Source organism: Rhinopithecus bieti, unplaced genomic scaffold (assembly GCF_001698545.2).
Source record: "Rhinopithecus bieti isolate Rb0 unplaced genomic scaffold, ASM169854v2 scaffold_947, whole genome shotgun sequence".
Lineage (NCBI taxonomy): Eukaryota > Metazoa > Chordata > Mammalia > Primates > Cercopithecidae > Rhinopithecus > Rhinopithecus bieti.
Genome location: NW_016803664.1, coordinates 6,528,967 through 6,556,665, shown reverse-complemented (window position 1 = coordinate 6,556,665; position 27,699 = coordinate 6,528,967). Strand labels below are relative to the sequence as shown.

Below are 27,699 nucleotides of genomic sequence, written 5' to 3'. Positions count from 1 at the left end.
CTCAGAATTACCTGGCTGTACATAAAGATGGTTAATAAAATTTTCAGCATCCAACAGTATCTGGGAAAAAATGACTTAAGAGATAAAAGAATTGTCAATGCAAAGAGTTAAATGAACCAAGTCAGAGAATTATTTGAAGTTATCCAAAACCATTAAGGTCATTGGCGAGAAAAAGAAATAATCTATGCAAAAGGCAGATTGGTTAAAAGTCTTCAAAGCAAAGGTTTGGAAAGTTTGCATTCACGCTTTCATGTAACGTTTCAGTAAATAATTATTATTTACTATATTCCAAGTACTACGCTATACCTTAGGGTACAAAGATGAAAACAGACAAAGGATCTGATCTAAAAGAGCTGAATTCTGATTGGGAAAACAACGAAGTGAATATACTACAGTGAGATTGTTGCTGAGGTAGAGAGAAGCAAGAAAGAGCACCTTAGACGACCTTGCAGAGACAAAAAACCTGCGGGGAGACCATACTCCGGGTGTTTCTTGGAAGGGCTTCTCACGGGACAGGGAAGAAACATTTCAGGGAGCAGGTGTGAGAACTGCAGTGGAGCCGAGGCAGCTGTGGAGGGGAGGCTGCCTGAGGCCACACACCCCGCGGGTGGGGTTTGGGAGGTGGGGGATGGGGAAGGGGGGTGATGGAGATTAGCCCAGAGATCAACAGTGGTTGTAAATTATTATTTGCTTTTACGGTAAAAAATACTTAAGTAACAAGGTATAAGATGCAATTATGTGATTATGTACCCCCAAAAGCTCCCAAGAAAGTCATTTTCTATAAGGGCAAAACTATGAATTGCGAGCCAGATGCAGTTATTACCATTTTCTTAGACATTTTACCGCCTTTCATTGCACTAATAGTTCCTAGTGTAATGGAGCAGTTACAAATGTGATCCTACCATTCTGGAACTATCTTTCTCACCGTGAGCCCTTGGACAAGTTACCCTACCTCTGTGTACATCACCAACCTCATCTGCAAAGTGGACACCAGAACCGCACTTACCTCAACAGGAGTGTTGTGTAAATGAAAATGCCAGCAAAGCGCTTAGAGCAATATATGGCTCATAAAAGTCTCTCAAGAACTGTTAGCGATGTTTTAAAGAAGGAATAACATCTAAACACATTTGAACTTAGTTTTTGTTTGTTTAATGGTTGAACTTTAATACAGTTTAACTTAAAGGTCACTATGAGAATACAACTATGTATTAAAATCGCGGCCTGTTAGAGCTGGCAAAGGTTTTAGATTCAGCCAGTCCACAACTCCCTCCACAATTTACAGGTGAAACTGTGATCTAGAAAAGTACAGCAATGTTTCCAGTTGTAAAGCTCCGAGGCTCGGAAAGTTCCAGTATAGCGTGGCCCCCACTCCTAAGGCAAATGACTGATTGTCTGCTGCCCTCTAGTGGTAGATTTGGGAAATTATCTTCTGTACAGTAAGAAATGACACAATACCACAAGAGCCATTTATTTGCAGAAGGCTCACCAGGCATGTTACAAAGTCTGTATATATTGTCTCTATAATGCAGTGAAAGTCAAAACTACTAGATGTTTTTATTTATATTTACAAGTAGCTGCATTTTTTTCATACAAATCATGTAAGGTATTGCTCTTTGTCAGTATTCACAACTTTCCTATGTTTAACTCACCTCTCCAATTGTTTAAAACCAAAGTGTTGGTTATATATTAACAACACTTCACTGCCAGTATCTATTTCTGCTTTTATTTGATTATTTATAATAACTAGATCATCTACCCCTCCTTTAAATAGCATATGATTAAAGAGAAGATAGAGAAGAAAGAAAAAGAAAGAAGAAATGAAGGAAGGAGGGAAAGTGGAAAAAAGGAGAAGGGAGAAAGGAAGGAAGGGAGAGAGGGAGGGAGGAAGGGGCAAGAAAGAAACTACATGGTACTTGATGAGTCTCCCTTTTCATAGAGACCTGGAGAACAACTATGAATAAATCCACATGTTTACACAAACATATATAAATTACATTTTACACAAATGTGAGTATGTGCTCTGCCACCTCCTCTGGACCTTACTTACTCATATAAGACATATCTTTTTTTTTTTACATACTCTGTCTCCCAGGCTGTAGTGCAGTGGTACGATCTCAGTTCACTGCAACCTCTGCCTCCTGGGTTCAAGCAATTCTCAAGCCTCAGCCTCCCAAGTAGCTAGGATTACAGGCGTGCAGCATCACGCCCAGCTAATTTTTATATTTTTAGTAGAGAAGGGGTTCCACCACATTGGCAAGGCTGGTCTAGAACTCCTGAGCTCAAGTGATCTGCCCTCCACGACCTCCCAAAGTGCTGCAATTACAGGTGTGAGTCACCGCACTTGGGCCAAGACATATCTTGAAGATAACAGCTATACATGTTCCGTTATGCATCCTGGTATAGATATGAAATTTGAATGTTTTTACTATGATTTTTTAAAAAGTACAATATCTTCCTTTTACATGGAGATGATAAATAAATTCCTTATAGTAGAATTGTTGAATCAAAGGTGTTTCTAAAAATTTAATTCTAAAAGGTGTTGTCTTTGTGCATTATTTTTCATTCCCTCTGGCCTACAAGTGCCCTGTTTTCCCACTCTTGGGTGAGAACTTGGTCTTATAAAAGTTGTAATTATTTCCAAATTGATAGGTTAAAAAGTTGCATCTTATTGTTTTGATTTACGATTTCTTTAATTGTCGATGAGACTGGAATATTTTCCCAGGTAAACAAGTCATTTGAATGTTTTTGTTTGCCTATGTGAACAGCTTGTTCATATTTTCTGCTTTTTTTTCTGTTAAGTTGTTGGCGTATGAGACTTTTTTGGACAGTAAATTTATGCTTTTCTATTTATCTTTTAATTTAGCTTATAATATTCTTTCTGCATGAAAGTTAAAATGCTTGTATAGTCGAGTGTATTATTTTTTTCCACCCATGATTTTTTTCTTGCCTACAAAGATCTTCCTAACGAAAGGTAGTAAACCGTTTACCTAAACTTTCTTTTACTACTTTTAGGGTTCTTTAAAAAAAAAAAAAATTTACATGTAAATAATTGAGCTATCTATAAGGGATTTTGGTGAAGGTAATGCATAGGCATTCAGCTTTGTTTCCTGCCCTGAATTATTAGCCATTTGACCTAACGCTGTAGTGTCTAGGCTTCATTTGAAAAGCTGTTATTTATTATGTGCCAAATTTCCATTGAGTTTGGATCATTTTTTTTTCTCTCTGGATTCCCCATCCTATTTCACTGCTCTGTCTCTTGCTACTCTAGTACTAAACTGTTTTACAAATAGTGGCTTAAAATATATTTTAATATCTGGTAGGGCTACTGAGTCAGGTGACAACATTCCTTTTTTTCTTACCCATAGAATCTTCTTGATTAATTCACATGCTTGTTTTTTTCTTCCTATCAACTCAAATTAAAACCGATAAGCAATTTTGGTGATCTTATTAAATTAAGAAGGAATTGATGTATTTAAATTGTTATATGCCTATATATGTAAGTTAGTGCAAGTCCATCCATTTATGGAAGTAAAACTTTAAACATTTTAAATAGGCTCTTTCTAAATGTACAACTAGGCATTTATTCTCTATTGTAAATGATATATAAAAGTCCCTTCATTTTTATTTTTAATTTGGAGGAGTGTGTGTGTGTGTGCGTTAAGGAAAGTTAGACATATTCTATGATGTGTTGAAAAGAGTGACCAAATGGTTGACAGTAATTTTTCTTTCAGTTGATTCCTTTTGGCTTTCCTGATTCACAAACATCGTTTGCATATTGACAAGGTTTACCTCTTCTCTTTTTTTTTTTTTCCATTTTTATACTTTATTTCTTGTTTTTTGTCAATTGTATTGAATTGATTAATACTTCCTTATTAAAATTATGCCTTTAATACTTTGCCTTTAACGTTATGCCACTAAGGACATAGTGGACTTTATTGTCTTATTCTCAGTTTTAAAACAGATATGCTCCCAGTGTTCGTCATCAAGCAAGATGAATTTTGGTGTGAGGAGCATGTGTCCCCTTCTTAGTTCCCATAATTCAATTAAAAAAAGTTACAAAGCAAAAAGACATGAAGTAAAAGGTATTCCTGATGAAGCACAAATTCTAGTTAAAATCAAAATCAATTGTGAACTACATCCTAAAAGTAAATTCTTACTAATTGTATTATGTGACAAACAATAGAATCTTCAATTTGCTTTTTGTTTGTGTTTCTTAATAAATATATTGATTTTGACCTTTTTACAAGAGAGAATTCATAAATACTCCCTAATTGATATCACCTTGTAAACAGATGAGCCAACAATTTACATCCCAACTTTCAAAGGAATGGTAGACCAGGAGTGGCTCACACCTCTCATCTTACCACTTTCAGAGGCTGAGGCAGGTGGATCACTTGAGTCCAGGAATCTGAGACCAGCCTGGGTGACATGGTAAAACCCCATCTCTATTACAAAAAAAAAAAAACAATAAAAATGAACGGTTTAATTGGTGATGCTGAGGGCCAGCACAAGGCAGGCAAGGGGAGAGATGTGGTTGTGTTTGGTGAGAAATCAGAGATAAGGTTTTTTCTGTTGTTGCAAATTATTGCAAAAGCTTCGCTAAAATGGTTGTAACTTAAGTTCTCTTAACATAACATTACTTGATCATTTGTAAAGGAAATGCAATTCATACATACACATACACATACATAATTTGATTGCCTTCAGGAAGAATACATCCCTTCCTACTTTCTTAAAAGGACATGAAATGGATGCTAAATTTCACCAAATGCTTCTTGGCCATCTGTGGAAACATTGGTATGTGGTTTTCTCTCCTTTAAACTTCCAGTGTGAGGAATTTCATTAATAGCTATTGCTAATGAACTATTTTTGCTTGGAATGAAATCTTTTGTTTATAGTTCGTTTTTAAAATGCATTCTCAATTATGTTATATTTTATTTGTAATTTTTGTAAAGAGATTCCTTAGTGAAATTGGTCTAAGAATTTTTGTTGCTGTGTTATTTCGAAGTTCTTTTGATGTAATTTGCCCAGTTTGGGTACCGATGATATACTTGCTGTGTTAAAACAATATAAACTAGGAATTTTTCTCCTGGGGCTCTCTGGTGGTTTCAGTATTAAAATTATCTGTGTGTTGAAAGTTTAAGAGAATCCATCTGTGACAGTACCTAGATCTCATTCTTTCTTGTGGGGTTAAATATTTGCTTACTCAAATTATTTTATGGTTATTGGGCTTTACATTTATTATCTCTTCTGTGGTAGATTTTAGTAATTATCATTTAAAAATCACCTCTCATTGAAGTTTTTATATTTACTTACAAAAAATATAAGGTAACATTTTCTTACTATTATCTATTATTTCCTCTCTAATTATCTCTTTTTTGTTTGTTTGTTTTTGTTTGTTTATTCATTTGTTTTGAGACAGAGTCTCGCTCTGTCACCCAGGCTGGATGGAGTGCAGTGGTATGACCATAGCTAACTGCAGCCTCGATTTCCTGGACTCAAACAATCCTCCTGCCTCAGCCTTCCAAGTAGCTGGGACCACAGGTAAGCATCCCCACACTTCGCTAATTTTTAAATTTTTTTGTAGAGATGGAATTTCACCACATTGCCCAGGCTGTTCTAGAACTTCTGGGCTCAAGCAGTCCTCCCACTTTGGCCTCCCAAAGTGCTGGGATTACAGGCATGAGCCACAGCACTCAGCCTCCATTCTCTTTTTTATTATTGTATATTTCTACTTTCTCTTTTACCTCTTGATGATATTAATAGCCATTATCAATACTATTATTTCAAAAGTTAACTCTTAGATATATTTTGCATTTTCACATTTTTATTTTCTACATTAAAACCTTCATAAATTGAAGGTTTCTATTTACGTCATTATATATAATACGTGGCATGTTCTCTTCAGCTTGCCATAGGCCAGCCCCTCTCTTCATTTTCTGTGTTCAGACAATTTGCCTATTATTTTCCTGTCTGGCCACTCTCAGCACAAGAATTAGAACCTAGTTTGAGGCTTTTAGTTTTCTTCTGACCTCTGTTTAGCCATATCTCATAGTTTCTAATATGTTTACTGTTCAGTTTTTTTTTTTGAAGCCACACTGCAGGAGGCTTGAGTAATGAAAAACTAGGAAAGCATATGTAGAAAAAAGGAAATGGAAAAGGAAAAGAGAGAAAGAGAGCATTAGTTAGGTGTAAAGACAGGATTCGGGGATAAATCTGTTTTTCTCGTAAGCTGTGCTCGGATGCTGGGAGAGAAAGCCAGTGGAGAACATCATCAGTGAGCACACAATGACAGAGCAAGGCCACAGGAAACGGGGAGGGGACAGCAGGAATGTCTTTGTCCATTTGGGATGCTGTAAAAAAATACCATAAACTGGACAGCTTATAAACGTAGACATTTATTTCTCACAGTTATGGAGACTGTGAAATCCAAGGTCAAGATGCCAGCAGATTCCGGTTCATGGATGGTACCTTCTCACTGTGTCCTCGCATGGCAGAAGTAACTAGCTAGCTCTCTGGGGTCTCTCTTATAAGGATGTGAATCCAAATCATGAAGATGAAACCCTTCCAAAGGCCCCACCTCTTAATACCATCATGTTGGAGGTTGAGGATTTCAACATATGAATCACCTCCCAATGGCCTCACTTCCTAATACTATCACATTGCAAGGGTGATTTTTTTTTGTTTTGTTTTGTTTTTTTTGAGACAGAGTCTCACTCTGTCGCCCAGGCTGGAGTGCAGTGGCGCGATCTTAGCTCACTGCAAGCTCCGCCTCCTGGGTTTATGACATTCTGCCTCAGCCTCCCAAGTAGCTGGGACTACAGGCGCATGCCACCATGCCCGGCTAAATTTTTTGTAGTTATAGTAGAGATGGGGTTTCACCGTGTTAGCTAGGATGGTCTCCATCTCCTGACCTCGTGATCCGCTCGCCTTGGCCTCCCAAAGTGCTGGGATTACAAGCATGAGCCACTGTGCCCGGCCTGCAATGGTGATTTTAACATACGAATTTTGAACATAATATTTAGACCATAGCAAGTACACAGGCCATAAATCCAGGAGACAAGAGAACATTCTTTGTGAGAACAATGAGTTGTAGGGTTCATGTAAATACAGACGATTTTGGAGGTAGTAATAGCAAAGGTGTTTGTGATGGCTAATTTACGTGTTAACTTGACTGGGTCATGGGCTGCCCAGATACTTGGTTAAACCCTATTCTGAGTATGTCTGTGAGTGTGTTTGTAGAATGAGATTAACATTTGAATGAGTGAACTGAGTAAAGCAGACTGCCCTCCCTAATACAGGTGGGCCTCATCCAATGAATTGAAGACCTGTATAGAACAATAACAAAAAGAAAATAAAAGAAACTAAGAGGAAACTTCTGCTTGACTGCCCTTCGGATGGGATATTAGTTTTTCTTGCCTTCGGACTCAAACAGAAGCACTGGCTCTTCTTGGGTCTCAAGCCTGCCTTCAGACTGAATCTCTATCAGCTCTCCTGGCTCTCCAGCTTGCTGACTGCAGATCTCGGGACTTCTCAACCTCCATCATCACGTGGAACAATTCCTTACAATAAATTTCTTTATATATATGTGCACATAAACACACACACACGCATGCACGCATGCACACAGGCACACACACACTATTGGTCCTGTTTTACCGGAGAACCCTAGTATTGTAGTAATTCATGCCCACTGACATCTACTTTCTTATAAGACAGAGTCAAGTTCATCTGCCAAATGTGAAGTAGATAAGGAAGAGAAAATGGAGTTGAGAAGCAAGAGATTTTTCAGAATAGTAATGACAAAGTTACTGAATAAGGTCTGTTTCCTTGTATAAAAGCTATTTTCCAGAAGAAGAAGAAATTTTCCAGAAGAAAATTGATTTTAATTAATTGTTAAATGATCAGTTCAATATGTCTCTGCTGGAATATTATAAATTCAAAGGGAAGGGTCTGTGTTTTCCAGAGATGGAGTGTTGTTTATTGTTGGTGCCATTTGTTTGAGTTCTTATCCCAGCTTTGTTATTTTCTATCTGCATGATTTGTTGCATGTTGTTCAATTTCTTTTCCCCTCAGTTTCCTCACCTAGATCTGTTTCATAGGATTGTGATGGGGATGAAAGAAGTGCATTGAAAAGTAACTGGCAATAGTGAAAACTCAGCCAAAGTGATCCACTGGAATGATTTTGGCCCAGTCTACTCTGAGCACTTAGCACAATGTTTAAAATCTAGTAGGTCTTGAATTGCATGCATTAGTGGATGGATGAAGTCTGTTATTCTGTGGCTCAGCCACTGTGGATGTTTGTTAGCAGCTGAGCATCGTTTTGGACCTATTCTACATTCTTCCCTGCATGTTGGGGGAAGAATCTCAGGTATACATTTTTTGGAATCCCTTTCCAGTGGGGTTGCCGATGAAAGTTGTTTGCCCAAGATTTGAGAAGGAAAGAGAAGAAAAATAATTATACCTTTGGGAGCAGCTGGGGAGAGGTCCATGGACTCTGGCAGAAGACACATGGAGTGTTTTTGCAGCCACATCTGGGCAATCTCCTAAGAAACATATGGTTTGCTGCTACGTGAGCCCTTCAGTGGCAGCTTGGATTTCTGATTCTGCACTGGTGGATTTCTTCAAAGCAGTAGTAGCTCCTCTGTGTGAAAGGGAAATAAAAGCTTCGACCCCCCAATTCACTATGCCACAAGGAAAAAAATTAAGCTGAAAGCGGAGTCAAGCAAGACACTGACTTTCCTTTTGTTTCTAAGCGGATAGCTACAATAAAAGGTTAAAAATCCCCACGGGTAGCTACTCTGTGTAAAGCACCAATTTACTGAGTGCCAAACGAATACATAATTGAGTATTCCCCTACCTTCTCCTTTTCCCTTGCAGCATGTGAATTTAGTAGTGTGATCATACCCTTCCTTTTCCCCCTCCAGCCTGCTTTTCCCCTTTCGATACTGAAGGCCTCAAAATTATTTTCAAAGAAGGCACAGACCTATCTCCCAGGCATGTCCTCAATTTTGGCAAAATAAACTTCTAAATTGATTGCGACCTGTCTCAGATCCCTTTGGGTTTACACCTGCCTTCATTGTTGTGGCACTCCTGACACTGGTGTGAGTTTCTAACCCCCTGCATTAGATCCCTTCCTTCTTAAAATACCTAGAGGGCTTGCTTTTTTTTTTTTTTTGGATTAAACCCAATTGTTATGGGATGAATTGTGTCCTCTCCTCCTCCAAATTCATGTCAAAGCCCATAACACCCACTACTTCAGAATGTGACTGCATCTGGAGATAGGGATCTTCAAAAAGGTGATTAAGTTAAATGAGGCCATTAAGGTTGGCTGTAATTCAGTATGATTGGCATCCTTATAAAATGCAGAAAATTGGACATACACAGAGACATACGAGATGTGAGCACACACAGACAGGAAAGTCCATGTAAGGACAGCAAGAAGGTGGTGGTCTACAAGCCAAAGAGAGCGACCTCAGGAAAAAAAAAAAAAAAAAATCTTGCCTGTACTTCAGTCTTAGACTTTTAGCTTCCAGGACTGTGAGAAAATGACTTTCTGTTGATTAAATCATCCAGTTTGTGCTATTTTATTATGGTAGCCCTAGGAAACTACTACATTAATCTGAACACAAATTGGATTGTTAGAATAGTAGACTCGAAATTGTCCTCCTGACTCTTTGAGGAGAAAGGGTATACTATGGTGGTTCTCTAAGGCTCCAAGGTATCACCTATCTGTGAGTCACTTGAAAAATTCACATAAGGCACCTTTCATCCAGAAGTTGGTGCTGTACCAGTGCCATGTAAGTTCTGTAGTATAGCCTAGACGAGGTCTGAGTTCTGATCAACAGCCAGGAAAAATGGGCACAATGTGTATTTTTTGTGGATATCATGATTCAGTTGTTTCTGCACGTCATAAAGACAGCCAAGGTGTCCACAGCCACCTCCAGTCAAGCCCAGGCCCTGCCCGCAATGCTCTGCAGCAGCTGTGGAGGGCCTGCTGCTAGTGGGGGCACAGCCATTCAGTAGGGAAGTTTGAGTCACTCTCTCCAATTTTGTAGTCAGTTTTGACAGACAAGGGGAAAAAAAAAAACACCTCAAAATCGAGAGTGTGGGGGAAGAAAAAGGAATGGAAACCAGAACTCAGTTATAAGGGCCTGTGATGGCTAATACTGAACGTCAACTTGATTGGCTTGAAGGATGCAAAGTATTATTCCTGGGTGTGTCTGCGAAGGTGTTGCCAAAGGAGATTAACATTAGAGTCAGTGGGCTGGGAAAGGCAGACACACCCTCAATCTGGATGTGCATCATCTAATCTAGCTGCCGGCATGGCCAGTATATAAAGCAGACAGAAAAATGTGAAAAGACTAGACTGGCTTAGCCTCCCAGCCTACATCTTTCTCCCACACTGGATGCTTCCTGCCCTCTAACATTGGACTCTGAGTTCTTCAGCTATGGGACTCAGACAGGCTTCCTTGCTCCTCAGCTTGCAGACAGCCTATAGTGGGACCTTGAGATCGTGTGATTTAATACTCTTTAATAAACTCCCCATATATATATATATCCTATTAGTTCTGTCATTCTAGAGAACTCTGACTAATACAGGGCCCATTGAGGAAACAAAAAGAGATCCTGAAGAATCCTTGCTCTGAATGGGAAGTGAATCGAAGGGCTTAACTGACAACATCCCTGTGATTCCCTAATAGGAAAAGATTAACTGTATTTTCTAACCTAGAGGGGTAAGCTAATGCCTTTAACACCTACCCCGAGGCTGACTCCTACACAAAGAGGCAGAGGGTCACAAATAGGTCCACAATGAATGGACATCAAGGACACTTGGGTGACAGGGGCTCTTCTACACTAAGGAGTGACAGAGAGGCCAGGACTGGCTGCCCTTCCCTGCCTGGAGCAGTGAGATACATCCAAGGCTAGTAGCAGTGTCTCCTATTTTACTGATGAGGAAATTGTTATCCAGTGGGTAAACCTTTACAAAGTCATGAAAGGGGGCTAGATAGAGCTGGACGGATTCCACTCCAGGTCTTACTATAAGATAACACACTTACCAATTTGTCACATTGCCTCATAGAAACATTTCATGAACTGAACAACTGAACTTCTCCAGTGACTGAAGACATCTCTTGAATTATTACATGTACCACTGTCAAATGTCTCTGTTTACCATAGATGAAAGCTCCATCCAAAGTCTATTCATATGCACTGCTTACTTCATACTGTGGAGCTAATTTAAAGCCAGGGAGAACTTTTGTTTTTTTCCAGAAAGCCTGAGTGTAACCCAATAGGAGTATTTTAATTTGTGTGCAGGACATCACCACCCCCATCCCCGCCACACAGATACCTAAAAGATTTTCTTACTTTGGTGATTCGTTCTATGATTGTAATTCTAGCTTCAATTCGATTAGAAAGAGAAATGATACCTTAACTGAAGGAAGGAGCACATAGTTTTTAAGCAGAGGTGGCAACCAAAGACATAGACTTTGAAACATTTTCTTTTAGAGCATGATGAAAGCAAGCAGTTCATTTTTATTCTGTTATTCAGAAAAACCTCATAGTGATTTTGGTTCTCACTAGACCTACGTTTAACTTGTCTTTATCTGATTTATTCATTTGCCTGACTACTTGCCCACGCCCAGACTCTCCATGCTGATATAAATCAAGTGACTCCACGAGCAAACTAATTTCAAATTCAATTCAAACCTGTTTCAGAGTGCTTATATGTCTCACTTTCACCTCTTTATGACTAATACAAGTGATTTATGAGTTGTGCATAATCTTCTCTCAGTCTGGAAATTTCCCCCACCCTACCTTTAAATATATTTCTGCAAAACGGCATATGAGTCACTGAAGTTCTTTTACAAAAATGGGTTTCGCACAGCAAATAATTAAACATGAGAAGACACTGAACTTCTCTGATGCTTTGATTTCCTTAATGAAACCCAAAGTAACACAAGCCCAGAGTTGCTCTAAGTAGAAAGTACAGCACATTAAACAAATGAGAGGGAGAGAGATGATCACACAGACACTCCTACTTTGGAATTATTTTTAACTTTAACTGTTTTCTTTGAAAAATGTCAAGCATAATTGGTATTTTAATTTCAGAAGACCTGTAAATCCACCAGGGATAGAAATCAGATCCAGTGAGCTTCCTGTCTCATACCAGATAAGATTTAAGTAAAACCTACTTGATTTCTAAATCATGTCTTTTTTGTTTTGTTTTTACTGTAAAAAATATTATAGCAACAGTAAAGGGATTTTTCAAAAAATGGAACAACTCTTCAAACACAACTGATTTTGATTTTGCATAGTCCTGCCCTGTCTTTATTTATATTAATATATCCATTTAATTTTAAATTCTCAGGTTCTAAGACAGAAAGAAAACTCCAGAGCCAGCTGCTATTCCCAAAGGCAGAAAGTGTTTAGTGACAGCCATGGCCTCATGGGAGAGGACCAACCCAGTCTTGCTGTGCTGCCAATCCCACTTGCCCTTTCTCATCTCCTGCAAGTCCCCAAATTCCTATTTTCTTTCATTCAGTAGTGATCCAAAACAAAAATCCTTATTTTCTCCTTTTGCATAACAAGAACAATAAAAATTTCTTGAGGGCAGAGGCAAAATCTATTTATCCCAGTGCTTAATCCAGTGCCAGGCATATAGCATATTCAGCGACTAAATAAAAACCTTAAGAAAAAAAGCAATTTGTGTCTTTCTGTTGGTTTCAAATCTAGCTCATCTTTTTAAAACCTCTTATTCTCCTGAAATCACAGATTTGTGATAAAGAAGAACAAATCACTGTTGCCACATTTAACACTTGTACATTTTATTTAATTAAATCAGCCATTGTACACATTGCAGCTATGTATTGTTAGTGTTGTATTTTTTTTTCCATTAACTAATACATGCCCTCATAGATATATTCAATTAGTGTTATCACCATGGGAACAAGATGCTGATTCGTCAACTGAAAATTCACTTCTTCTCACAGTATTCAAGTTTTTGATAACACAGCAAAAATCAAAACCAAAAAAGGGTGAATAACCATTATGTTGTTACACAGACATCATCTGCACTGCAAATAACACAACAGAAATGCTTTTCTTGAGCTCCAGTGAAGGTTTTGACAAGAAGGCCATAGGGTGTCTCAAAAAGTTTCACCATCGGCCTCTCTTATTTTGGCTGCCAAAGAATGTTTCATTTCCTATCCAACTGCCAAAAAGTGCTAGCATTTGAGGCTTAGGAGATTTGGCTTGTGGGAAACCTCCCTCCCAGGAAATTTTTTCTCTTGGCAACATTACTTTAAATGATGAAGTGCCATTGTTTGTCGCATTTGTTTTTGACATTCGGAGCAATGAGTCATTTTTGCACAACAGGAAAAGACCAGATAATTGGAAAATGTTCAATCCCTGGAGGATAGACTCTGTCCTTTTTTATTTAAATTTCATCTTCATTGAATATACTTTTCTTTAACAAATGACTGATTCAAAATGTATACTGTTTATATGAATATATTTGTGAATATATATATGTTAAAATGCTACACAGCTTCAACCACTAGAGGAATAGGAAGAGGACATGGAAATTACTCAGATTGTTACAGTCCCTTCTTTGAGACAAACAAACAGAAGTGCACAAATGCACTTAAGAGTTTCCAAGGGAGTGTGGATTTCAAATAAATAAACCAAAAATTTTAACCAAAACCAAATTTTCAAGGATTTCTCAATCTCGTCTGCAAGCTGAAAAACAGACCTAGCTGGAAAGTGAAAAGTGCTCACTCAGGGTAAAAAGAATGGAAACAATTAATGTGATTAGAAGAGGGGTTTGACCGTGGTCTTGAATTTTAAATGCCACATGCAGGTATTAGAGAAGATATAAACCTGAAAAAAAAAAAAAAAGAAAAGGAAAAAAAAAAAAAAAAAGAAACCCCTCCAACATACTGAAGGAGTTTAACCTTTTATGTAGTGAGTAAATCTTGTTTCCAATGAATTATCTACAGTGCAGTGGCCAGAAGAAAGTACCACCAGTAAGACAGCGTGGTTTGCTAAAGCAGCAATGAAAACTGGAAAACTACAGTAGTTATAGCTTTTAAAATACCCTGCCAAAACTTGTCCAAAATCTAAAGACCTGAAGATGCTAGAATGCCACACAATGTAGCTGCTAGCAACTGAATACCCCATCGTTTCATTCTGCGTGGCCTCTGCTCCCTTCTCCCCTCCCTCAGAGTGGCTGTTGGAGAGTCCTAAGCCATGGCTGGCCAGCACCAGCAATACTGTCTCAGGACAGTTCTGCAAGGCTGTTAGCCCACCTTTAACTGGAAGCATTGGCTACTCTGGAAGTTCTAAGGACATAATAGGTGTGAAGTGCTTCTTTTGCAGTAAAACTATATTATCACTCGATTGTGTTAGCAATATCTTAATTAACCATTGTTCAGCAATTTCTAGAGGCCTTTTATTCTGATGCCCAGTGTAGTTACAATAGGCAGTGGTTTTAATTTTAATATGTTGTTCATCTGAGCATTTCAACTATATACATTGTACACAGATATCGCTTGGAAGGATTCCTATATAGTGTCACTTGAAGAGGTCTGCAGGTGAAGTTCTTCTGATCAATGGATTTTCATGGATCTTGTGCAGAAGCAAAGAACAATGGAGGTGGCCAGTTCCCAGGTTAGCACAGACACAACAAAGTATTGGATACAGCATCCAGTATGAAGGATGCCATCTTTGGTCACAAATTAGCTTTATAGTTAAAGAGGATGGGGGAAAACTAAAACAAAATGCCGTATATTTGCTAACAGTGGAAATGTCGGGGTATCCCATTAATTAGGCCAGTTAGGTCACTCCTCTACTGAAACAGGAAGCTGCATATTGAGTGAATGTGTGGTTTCTGGTGTGAGAACTGGGCAGCCCCTCACTTGGCCTCTTGCTTCAAGTCCTCCTTGCAGAAATGCCGAAGGAGCTGCTGGAGATCGCGCTGGAGGTCGTCCTGGTCTAGTGCTTCTGGTACATCCTCCAGGTGCTCCAAGTCAATGCGTTTTCCATGCTGGTTCTTCACCACAGCCCTCTTCTGTGTAATGGCTTTACTCATTGTTGTCCTGGAGAAAAGCAGACAAGAGAGAATTACGCTCTTTTCACTTCTAGAGGGCAGCTGTTAGGTATGAAGGTGACCATTACACTGAGTACTTAATGTCTTACCTTTAGATGTTTCCACACCAAACTATCGGCATAACAAACTATAGATACCTTTTTATGTCTTTCTTTTAAACACAGCTCCCCTCTCTAAAACGATTCATGAGATTTTTTAAAGAGTGTTTTGGAACAACGAGTACTTTTAATTCTTTAAGAAAATTTTAAATAAATGAAACCATGCTTTAATTTGATCTTCTTGAAAACTAACCATAAAATCATTCATGGTTTGATTAAGTAGCCCTGACTTAATAGAGTTTGGTTCATTCTGAAATAGTACCGCAAGTACCTTTTGACAGGCTAAAAAAAAAAAGTTTTTAATTTATTTGAAACACCTTAGCTGCCAGCTTAAACCTTACAGTCACAACCTCACCCAAACTTCCCAAAATTCTGTTTTCAGAGAACTTTTCTGTGAGGCATCAGTCTTTAAAAACTAAAATATTAGTCTACCAATATATAAGAAGGTGGCTACCAACAAAAGATGATCTGCCCAGCTCTCTAAGGCTTCATCTGGAGATGGTGGGGGAGGAAAGGGAAAAGAGAAAAGCCATTGAGAGACAACTGCTTCCTCCGGATTCTCAGAGTCTCATGCTTGTTGCTCATTCTGTGTATTTCTTGCCATTTAACAGTCTGTTGTTTACTTGCCTCCCTTATAGACTGGTGGTTACTATAACTCCTTTTCTTGAGACAGAGTCTAGCTCTGTCGCCCGGGCTGGAGTTCATTGGTGCAATCTCGGTTCACTGCAACCTCTGCCTCCCGTGTTCAAGTGATTCTCCGGCCTCAGCCTCCTGAGTAGCTGGGACTACAGGTGCCCACCACCACGTCCGGCTAACTTTTTGTATTTTTAGTAGAGACGGGGTTTTGTCATGTTGGCCAGGCTGGTCTCGAACTCCTGAGCTCAGGTGATCTGTCCACCTTGGCCTCCCAAAGTGTTGGGATTACAGGTGTGAGCCACTGCACTGGGCCAAGAGCTATAACTTTTGTATAGTCATACTAATTTTAAGTCATACTAATATTTTCCTGTAACTGTACTTAAAAGTAATTATATTGTAATTTGTTCATTCTCAGCTCTTTTCACTTTCTTCTTCTTCTTCTTCTTCCTCTTCTTCTTCTTCTTCTTCTTCTTCTTCTTCTTCTTCTTCTTCTTCTTCTTCTTCTTCTTCTTCTTCCTCTTCTCTTCTTCTCTTCCTCTCTCCTCCTCCTCCTCTTCTTTCTTCTTTCTTCTTCTTCTTCTTTTTTTTTTTAGAGTAAAGTAAAAGCAAGTTTATTAGGCAAGGAAGGGAATAAAAAATGGCTACTCCATAGGCAGAGCAGCCTTTTTCACTATATACTTCTAAATGCAGGTTCTCATTCCACAAGTATTTGATGAATGTGTTTTATGGGCCAGACACTATTACTATAACAAATAAGGAAATTGAATCTTAGAGAATTTTAGCAATAGTCCAAATAAAAAATAACAGGGTTAGCATGAGTGGGGCTGATAGTCAAAGATTCCAGAGCCTGAGTCCCCTTAAGTCCCCATGCATCTTCACTTAAAACCTCCGTAGGAAATGATCAGTTTTTGTAGCTTTATCCAGCATTTTCCTTATACGTTCCAGTGTAAGAAGCTGGAAGTTCTGCCATTATCCAATACCTCTATGTATTTGTTACAATCATCCTGATTTTAAAAAAATAACTTATTTCAGCCAAAATACTTTCAGCTTTTTTTGGACATCCTTGTTTCCATCTTCCTTCTTCCCAAACATTCTTCTACTCTCCCTTTTTCTTTAATACTATATGAATTGTTCTGCATCTGGAAGCAAACTTAAATTTGTTCTTGCTGATGAAAAGGTCAAATTTGATTCCAATGATTGAAATCTGATGTTTTCCTAAATATTCAGCAACCATTTTTTTTCTTCAAAAAGGCACATTTCTGACTATTTCTGCTAAGAGTTAGTAGAAGCCTTTATAGCATTGATGCCAGGGGTCAAGCCTCCATTATAGGCCATTTTGTGATATTCTGTGCAGGCAAATGTAGGCCAATGTGTTTCTGAATATACACATGTATATGATGTCTTTAACAATGTATATAAAAAGGCATTGTACATCACAAATAGAGTTCCGTAACTAACTAGCTTCCACAACTAACTAGCTGTGGGAACTCTATGGAGTTGTCTATATTCCTGGCTTCAAATTCACCAGCCGTAATTGAGAACTTTGGATTAATTGATCTCTAAATCTATTCCAGTTTGAAGAGCCCATGATGTTAGGGCATGCGTGGATTATGTGGTTTCATCTGAATAACTGAATAAAAGACTTAAAAGTTGAGAATATAAAAGGCATTTTACCCTTAATTCACGTAGCATTTTTTAAGTTCTGTGAGAGCAATTACACTCTTTTAAATTCCTAGCTGCTGCTCTTTTCCCATTTGATTGGAGGGTGGAATTGTGACAGAACCTTTAATTTTGCTGTTCTAATTATTATGTTCTAAAGTCTTAAAATAGTTTTGTAGCATACTCTGAATGACAATCTTTCTCCCCTTTTCAATGAAGTGAAAAGCACGATGGTAACTTGGATTTCCATTGTGTCTTTTCACTGAGAAGCTGAGCACATTTTATTAATCTCAATACTTACAGTGCTGTTAGAGGACCAGTGAGAAGTGAGAGTAGATCTATGGAACAGTGCCCAAGTTTATACATCAAATCCATAACAGAGACCAGGGCAGACCAGTGTGCCTCACAGTCAGCCCCCTTGTATAAGTATAAAAATGTACTGCTTACTGCTTTCATGATACTTGCTTAACTCACTAAAGCCCTAGGTTTCAGCATTGCTAAGTACATTTGTTTCATGGGTATCAAACTCATGCTTATGTTATTTGCCACTCACGTGCAGAATCATATAGCAGCCGTTAAAAGAAACCACATACCATTCAAAGTAATGATTTACTAAGATTGATCTGAATATAGCTGGTCACAAAATTAATTTGTGATCTATCAATTAGATTCTTCTTCCTATGCTCTCTGAATCTGTCAACACAATGGAATACCAGCAGGCTGACTTCAACTAAGTTGATGACTTGCTAAAACCCAAGGAATCAGACTGTATAAGCATGAGTCTCATTCTTGTTATGACTTAGTATTATGTTTAAAGTATCAAGAGGAGACTTCAGGGATGACACTTTGATAGATCCAGTACTTGACCAAAGCCTTATGATATAGGCAGTTCTCTATCCGCTTTAGGGTAGATGTAGGGATTCTCTCCTTCTTTTCTTAAAATTGGAAAAATTTTTATGGTGTTAGTTGGCAAAGCATCACCCCATGCTAACCCAAACCTTTTAATTATCGATCCATCCTCTTTCAGGATTTCATTCTCTACTAAACTGGGTAAGTGGACTTTCATGTGGCTACCTGTGTAACTCAAAGCCTGAAGTAAGAAGAAAAGAAAAGATAAAGTTCATCATAAACTACACACTTTCAAACAATCTATTGCTTTGCTTTACTCACAGTCAGTATGAAAACATATACTTGAAAGGATAAATAAATACAATTCCTAGAAGCAGATTTAAGTTTGGAGTTTTATTTAACAAGTCCTTTTAGTTTCTCTCATTTGTGTGGGAGATTTGTTATTTTACTTTACAAAAGCTGCTAACTAACATCCATATGGATTGACTTTCAATTTCCTCCTTGCTTCACCCAACTCCTTTTTACAGTGGAGATTTTAATGATGAATACAATAACCAGAGGCAAAAATAAGCAAACAAGGCCCAAATAGTATAACATAGATAATTCATTTTTGACCATTCAAGATTGCCAGTTGTCAAAATGTGAAAACTGAAAGTATTTAAAAAGGTTTGCTTTTAATACTCCAATGAATTCATATATGATTTCAATATATATTATGCGTATAGTAGAGGACACACATATAGCATTTAGTGTCAAAATGTTCCAATAGCAAAAGCACTTTGTAGATGTTTGCACATGCCCAGGATCCCTTAGTCAAAACTTTGGGACCAGATGTGTTTCAAAATTTAGATTTTTTTTCCCTTTTGGATTTTAGCAAGGTAATATAATGCATATGCAGTCACACGCTACATAATGACATTTTGGTTAAAAATGGACTGCATATATGACATGGTCCCATAACATTATAATGCAGCTAAAAAATTCCTGTCACCTAGCAACACTATAGCTGTTCTAACTTCATGGTGCAATGTATTACTCAGATGTTTGTGGTGATGCTGGTGTAAATAAACCTACTAAGCTGCCAATCATATAAAAGCATAGCACATACAATTATGTAGGGTACATAATACTTGATAATATAATAAATGACTATGTTACTGGTTTATGTATGATAAATACATTTACTATGTATAGCAAATACATAAATCAGTAACAGTCACTTATTATCAAGTATTATAAAAGTGATACTTTTTATCACTATTTTAAAGTGTACTCCTTTTACTTATTAAAAAACAGTTAATTATCAAGGATCCTTAACTTATTATCTTAATTATCAAGGATTCAGGAGGTATCACAGAATAAGGAGAATAAAGCTCTGCTTTCTTAGGATATGACAAATCTATGTGTTATTGCTCCTGAAGACCTTCCAGCGGGACAATATGTGGAGGACGAAGACAGTGATATTGATAATTCTGACCTTGTGTAGGCCTAGGCTAATGTACATATTTAGGTCTTTGTTTTAGCAAAAAAAAAAAAAAAAAAAAAAGTAGAAACAAATAATAAATTTAAAAAATTAAAAGCAGAAAAAAGTGTATAGAACAAGGATATGAAGAAAAACAATTTTTAATGCACCTGTGCAACATGTTTGCATCTTAACTTGTGTTATTACAAAAGAGTTAAAAGTTAAAATAAATGTAAAAGCTTATAAAGTCAAAGTTACAGTAAGCTAATTTATTATTGCAGAAAGAAGATTTTAAAAACTTAAAGGAAAATTTAAACATAGCCTAAGTGTACAGTGTTTATAAAGTCTACTGTAGTGTATAGTAATGTCCTAGGCCTTTACATTCACTCACCACTCACTCACTGACTCACCCAAAGCAACTTCCAGTCCTGCAAGCTCCATGGTAAGTATGCTATACAGGTAGAACATTTTTAATCTTTTATTTTGTATATCTACTAAACCTTTTCTATTTTTAGATAGGAAAATACTTACCATTGTGTTATAATTGCCTACAGTATTCAGCACAGTAACATGCTGTGCAGGTTTGTAGCTTAGGAGCAATAGGTTGTACCTTACAGCCTAGGTGTGTAGTAGGCTATGCCATCTAGGTTTGTGTAAGGACACTCTACGATGTTCACACAATGACAAAGTTGTCTAACGATGTACTTCCCAGCACCTATCCCTGTCATTAAAACCCACTTATGCCTAGTGAACGCTAGGCATGTGGAAGTTATTTATATCCTGCTGCTCAAGGTCATCACCAAGGTCTGATTTTTCACTAATGCAAAAATTTAAAAAATTGCAACCTCTGGCATAAGTGGGTTAAGCGATGCATGACTGTGCTGTATAATACTAACACCCCAGAGGAGGTGAAGATGACATCCTGCCATCAAACACATTTTTCTATCACTAAACATTCACTCTAGGTAGAATAAAAAAGCTTCATGTCAGCATAGCTCCATGCCAATTTATTTCAAGTTTTACTTCCAAATTAACTTACAAAATTTGTTTTGGTTTTCAGAATTTGGGGATTTTAGTAAGGGTTTGTGGATCTGTTACTGTGGACCCATTTTCTAATTGTTGGAAACCAGAACTTAAATAATTGCAAATGCTTTTAAATTTTATGGACATGGAATAGATCTGAATTTTCTTTAAGGTCTATCACAGATAATATCTGAAAAGATTGGCTAGCAAATATAATTTGCAATGTCTTTCTTTCCCTTATTAATTGACAAAGCAAGACACTTCTGTGACTTCTAAACAAGATGTATAATCATATCCCAGATTCAGAGATTCTGAGTCTGATTCAGCAGAAGCAAATCCTAGTTATCTGGACTTCTAAAAGCTGTTAAGGTGACACCAATGAACACCACAGTTTGAGGAAACATTACTCTGCAAGTTATTCAAACAGGAGTTCTACCCTCTTGAATTATTTTGCACCTTTCCATGAATTCACGTATGGAATGACACAATGACAAATGATTTTCTTTTCAAAAGCAAAGCAACATAAAACACACACACACAAAGACAAAATGATGATGCTTCTATACCTCTTCAAAGTCATCTTTGGCTGAAGGAAGATCAGTGGCTAAACTAGAATCCCCCAGATGCTTCTCCATCCTTTCTCCACGTACCACAGTTGTTTTAACAACTTTGCTGACTCTACGGCCTTCCACTGGCTCAGCCTGAAATTGTGAGGTACTGGACAAAATGCTGGGCTCACACAAAGTGACCTAATGATCGAAAGACACACAATAGACAATGTCTGATTGCCAAATGTAACTATGATGACTTTTTTCTATGTTAAAAAACAAAGGACAAAACTATAATGTTACATACTGGCTTTCCAAAAAACAGCAATGGGAAGCAGAGTTAGAAAAAAACAAACTATAACCTATTGGTAATATCTACATCATGACTGTATCTCCACAACACCAAAGCAAACTTAATTAGTTATTTGAACAAAAAAGTTATTAGTTTTGTGAATAAGAAACTGCTCAGTGTAATACAGACATAATAATATGTGAAAAAAACTCTTCTCACTTTTAAATAATTTCTTTTGGCATTATGAAGATAAAATTAGCCCCCAAAGGAGGAGCTCTAAAAGCTATGAGAAACTGAAAAGTATATTTCTAGAGAATCTCATGTGTATAATATAAAATTTTGAGGATGTGAATGAATGGAAAATAGTGAGAATTTCACAAATTGTTGTCAAAGCAAGTAAATATGTCCCTGAAAGAGGGAAGTAAAACAGAAATAAATAAAAGTATAGATTGCCAGGTGCAGTGGCTCATGCCTGTAATCCCAGCACTTTGGGAGGCTGAGGCAGGTGGATCATTTGAGGTCAGGAGTTCAAGACCAGCCTGGCCAACATGGTGAAATGCTGTCTCTACTAAAAATACAAAAATTATCCAGGCGTGGTGGCAGGTGCCTGTAATCCCAGCTACTCAGGAGGCTGAAGCAAGAGAATCAATCGCTTGAACCCGGGGGTGGAGGTTGCAGTGAGCTGAGATCATGCCACTGCACCCCAGTCTGGGTGACAGAGTATGACTCTGTCTCAAAACAAAAAACAAAAAGCAAAAAGGATAAATCAAAGAGTTTCTAGATCCTGATTTTAGCAACTCTGCAATGCAGAAATCTGAATATCAAATATTTATCTAGAGTGACTTTCAGAAGGCTGGTGTGCCAAGCAGGCACAAGCCCCACAGTGCATTTCTACACAGTCTCTCCACAGCATACTGCTTGCCCAGCAAATAGAATTGTATTCTTTCAAAATCTGACTTTTGGATTTCTGCAGTGGTCAACCATGAATTCAATAAAGAATAGATATTTTAAAAGACCAAACAAAACAATGAGTATAATGCCGAGAAATACAATGAGTATAATGCCTAGAAGTATAATGCCCTGATGGCTGTCTTAAAATCACATAGAATCATGAAAACAAAAACTGAACGTGCAACTAAAAGCAAACTGCCATATAAAAGGGAGATGTGAGGAAAATGTGAATAAACAATCTCATTCATCTTTTTTGAATTCTATTTTGTTCCTCTCCATAAAATGGGTTTTAGAGAATCAGGTTGTCTCACCTCTGACTGCTCGATGTCACTCTTCAATACAACACGCTTTATAACTTTGGAATAGCCATCCCCTTCCTCTATGTTGACAGGTTCCTGTGGCATTCCCTGCACCATAATCTCTTCTTTCTCTGTGCCTTCAGAGGATACGTACCGCCTAATGATTTTCCTAGTAACCTGAAACGTATTTCATTTGTGTATCTTATTTTTGTGTGACAGTACCACGGAACTGATACATTTTAAACCAGAAGTTTGTAATCAAGCCTGTTAGGATATACTAGACAATACCTTCTTTACCACGGTGTGTCCATGCTCATCAATGTATTCTTCTTCTGTGACTGTTTCTGGGGGTATTTCAGGCATATCGTCTCCCTAAACAGTTGAGAGAAAAGGGTCACTGCACTGTTTGGCACCAATTCTGAGGAACTACTCCCAAGTGCTTCTAATGTGAGGAATGTTAGAAAACCAAAGGCGATGCTGAGAAGCATTGCTGAGATACAAAATCCTGTCAACCAGTTTGTTTAAAAGAAAAATGCAGGTGGGTAATAACATGCTTAGGAGAATCTGACCAAAGTTAGATCAAACTTCAACAAAAATAGTTAAGCGAGAGGTGAGGTGGGTGGAAGTGAAGAAGCCAAGTCTTGCTCTTACTTACCACTGCATTTCTTTGCAAACAGAACTTATGAGCGTTAAGGGGTCTGCTTTTGAATGGCCATGCACTACCTAAGGAACATGCCAAGACTTCATTGATCCAGGCTGATCACTCTCTAAGGGTATGGGGACAGGACTGTCCCTGACGTGCAGTAATTTAACAGCGGGTACCTGAATAATCACTCGCCGGCGGACAACCCTGGTAGTTACCATCGCCTCCTCATCTGAGCTGGCCTCCAGCTCCCCTAATTCCTCTGTTAGCTCCTGGTGGAAGCATGGAAGCATTGCTTTGTTTAACATGCTAAGGAATGACTTCACTACTGGTTTCTTCTTTAGCTTACATTGTATTGTGAAACTTTTATTCATGGAGTCTTTGGTGGACAAGTTGGTAGAGGTGAAAACAAGTATGTGCTGGTCTCAGACATCAAAAAAATAGAGTGTTTTGGTTTCTTTTGTTTTTTTTTTTTGTTGTTGTTCAATGAAAGAAAAAAAAATTCTGGAATTCTGAGAGCTGTTGGAGAACTCATCTGTCAAAATCTCTCCAAAATAATAAGCAGCTTACTCACGTGACTTCTTTTACTTAAACTCCTAAAAAAAAAAAGCCTGACTGTAAACATAGACCCTAAGCAGTTCAGGAAACACTTATGAGCCACTGACGCTTGTGCTTAGGCTTGGAATTATTCACCCAAAGGTATAGGAATATCCCCTGTTTCTAGCAGAACTTTTTGCAGGAAGTCAAAGTTTCCTGTAGCTATTATCTAACCAATAGTGCATCTCCCTGGCATCAAAAAAGGCAGACTTTGAATAGTATTAGAATAATTTTGCGGGGAATTTGAGATAAAGTGATCAATAGTATTTTAGGGCTCTGGCCAAAAGCCAGAGATAAAGCAAGAAACATAATTTTAGCTTAGCACATATTACCTTAGGAGTCATATATTGAATTACTGTTCCCTAAAGAAATTTTGTTTTTAAAAAAGACAAAGCTCAGATCTACTTAACATACTGTAAAACTCAAGTTATACGTTTACATTTGTCTCTGCTAAAGGAAGACATGTAAATTCTAAACCAAATTATATTTTAAATACAATCAGGAATCTACTGCCTAGAAATATGGTTGGCAAGAAAAGTGATTAAAATTGGATGCCCAAGTTAGGGTTATGAGAAATAAGGGTCCACATGGGAAACTTAAAAGAAATGCCTGATACTCATCAAGAATAAGTTGAACAGGCCTGTATAAATTATGTGAAATTCAGAATGACTTACACAAATGTATTCCTTTAGTATAGATTAAACATATGTATTATCCAGATAATTGTTTCAAGTCTAACTTCACTAAGTCTATGGATTCTTAGGCTAAATTTGGTAACTTTTAGCCCAGATAACATGTATGAAACATTTTTAGTAGTACTCATTCAAGCCAAGAATTTGAGAGATGAATAATTCTATGCAAAAGCAAACTTGGAATAAAAATTCATTCATGGCATGAATTTATTATTTAAGAAAACTGCCAAAAATCAGGACACAGTTCTCATCCGCCTGAATCTTTCCTAATTTTAGTTATGATTTCAGACAATTCCTAGCAGCAGATCTCATTCTTAAAGTGAACAAAAACACATGTGTGTCTTCAACCCAAAGATATGCTGTTTCACTTTATTTTCCCCAAAATTTCAATTATTTCACGTAACTCTTCTTTTACTGCTAAGTTTCTCTAAAACACTTTGAAATATAAAGTGTTTTGAATTCTATTACTTTTAAAAGAAAAAACAATATCTAATTTAATTTATATTAAATTAAGTTTAATTCAAACAGATTCTCATACTTTTTTTGTGGCTGAGAATCCTCTGGGGAGTTATTTAAAAGGCAAATTCTTGTTCTCTCTCCCTACCCTGGGATTCATTCTAATTCAGGATTTCTGAGAAGGGATCAAGCTCTCCAATCAATTCTGAGGTATGTGAACTATATAGACTGTATTTTGAGAATAAATGGTTGATTAATTTCTTTTTTTTATTTTTAAATTTTATTTATTTATTTATTTATTTTTTTGAGACGGAGTCTTGCTGTGTCGCCCAGACTGGAGCTCAGTGGTGGGATCTCAGCTCACTGCAAGCTCCACCTCCCAGGTTCACGCCATTCTCCTGCCTCAGCCTCCAGAGTAGCTGGGACTACAGGCGCCCGCCACCACACCTGGCTAATTTTTTTGTATTTTTAGTAGAGACGTGGTTTCACCATGTTACCCAGGATGGTCTCGATCTCCTTACCTCATGATCCGCCCGCCTCGGCCTCCCAAAGTGCTGGGATTATAGGTGTGAGCCACCGTGCCCGGCCAATGGTTGATTGCTTTCTTAATATGGCCCCAACCCTTTTCACAATTTTAAAACTCACTTAATGACAAAGGAAGCGCTATGAAATATGCCACTGTCAGGCATTTGTACATTTAGAAACTGCTGTAAGTTTAGGTACAATGATTTTTTTCTCAGTCATTCCCAAAATAAATCTTAAAAAAAAAATCTAACTTGGAAATCATCTTGCATCTAATGAGAAAAATTTATTTTGGCAGCTAAACCCCACCCAATATCCACAGTCTGCGTGCTCATCACCTGACAGGCCAGAGATCTAACAAGCCTGCTGGTCCCAGCACATCCCATGGCAGACTTACCTGTTGCTGTTAATCTCTGCCACCAACTTTCATGCCCAAGTTTACTAATTTTGAAAAGCTCCTCCAGATGTATTGTTTCACCACTGTGTTCATTTTTCTTAGCAAAAGACTTTCCAGTGATAAGATCAGGACTTATGATCAAATCACTAGCACTGGAACTGTGCACCATTTCTTCTAGATTAATCGACTCTCAGATTTTAAAAGGGATTGAGGATTTCCATGTGCCAGGTTAATTAATTTGGTTAACTTTTTTGTTTTGAAGTGAAAAAAATAAACTATCAGAGAAATGGAAACTGGAAGATTTGTAGCTTTGTTACAGGTGGGCGAGAAAGTGGAGAGGAATGTCTTACCTTTTCAAAAGCTGCATCTTCATCGAGTCTTTCACAGGTCTCTGGCTGGTTATCGGCAGACTCCACTATTACAAGGCTGGTTTTCTGAGGAGAGCTCTCCTCTCTGTGCTCTGAGGGCTCTTCGGGTTCTTGTATGATGGGAGAGCCTCCCTGCTCACTGGATGTTGGGGTCTGGAGGTACAGCCTGTCCTCCTCTGGAGGGGTGCTAACTTCCTCAGGTGTCTTGCTGGGAGAGCCAGGTATTGTCGTAGCCTTCTGAGTCTCTGATGCTTCTGTTCCTGGAGTTGTCACACTGGAATGAAAAAGTCAAATGAGACTTAAGGGACATTTGCATTTCACCTCCCGCTCAAGCAAGCAAATTGAAAAGTAAGATGGAGCTGGTTTTTCCATAGTCTATGAGAGTCAAAATAGTTTTTGTACATTTGGCCAAGAAAGGCATTTGAAGAAAAATAATATGACTAGATATAGAGTTGTAGCTCATTGAGATCTAGCACTGGCAGAGAGTGACGTATTATTCTAAAGATGAAAATTATCCTAAAATGTATTACAGTTACCCAACCTCTACAATGTATATAAGTTATAGTTTCATCTTTTCTTTTATAACTCAAGGTGATATTGAGGATGCGATGAATTTTACATAAGTATTTGTAGCTAATAAGGCTTTTGAAGCAAGAATCAAAATTTGGCAGAATTAAATAAATCCCTATGTTAATATACTTATCATAACTATAAATACAAGGAAATTCTTATTGTACCTCTGAAAAACTGTTTCATTTAATAATAGAGGCATCTGTTGACATGGAACCTTTTTTCATTGATAGTCTGGAGTTACTCCAATATAACTTTGATAACCTCAACTGCTAAATAAGATTATCTGCCTTTTCTGTGCCTTCTTTTGGTATTTAGTGCAATCTATCACTCCACAGATATTAAATGCCTAAAATGTCTCTCTGTTATCCTCTCCTCTTCTTCCCATCTTTTCCTTAGTCCTTCTCCTTCTTACTTATATTTTCTTTATGCTCACCCTTAAAACCTACAGGTTGATGGGGCAAGGGTGGCTCAGTAGAAGAAGAGACAATTTCATTATCCATTTCAGCCTCTTCTCAGGTCAGT

The 27,699-nt window shown here is 37.7% G+C and overlaps 1 protein-coding gene across 1 annotated transcript in view; it reads right to left on the bottom strand.

Moving 5' to 3' along the window:
- Positions 1-12,809: 12,809 nt before the first annotated feature.
- Positions 12,810-27,699, bottom strand: part of ANK2 (ankyrin 2) — a 241,025-nt gene continuing 226,135 nt past the window's right edge. The window contains 6 exon segments of the mRNA XM_017847754.1: positions 12,810-15,101; positions 18,504-18,595; positions 21,406-21,588; positions 22,942-23,106; positions 23,218-23,301; positions 26,587-26,878. Coding sequence (XP_017703243.1) covers positions 14,918-15,101; positions 18,504-18,595; positions 21,406-21,588; positions 22,942-23,106; positions 23,218-23,301; positions 26,587-26,878 — 1,000 coding nt within the window. The 3' untranslated portion in view covers positions 12,810-14,917.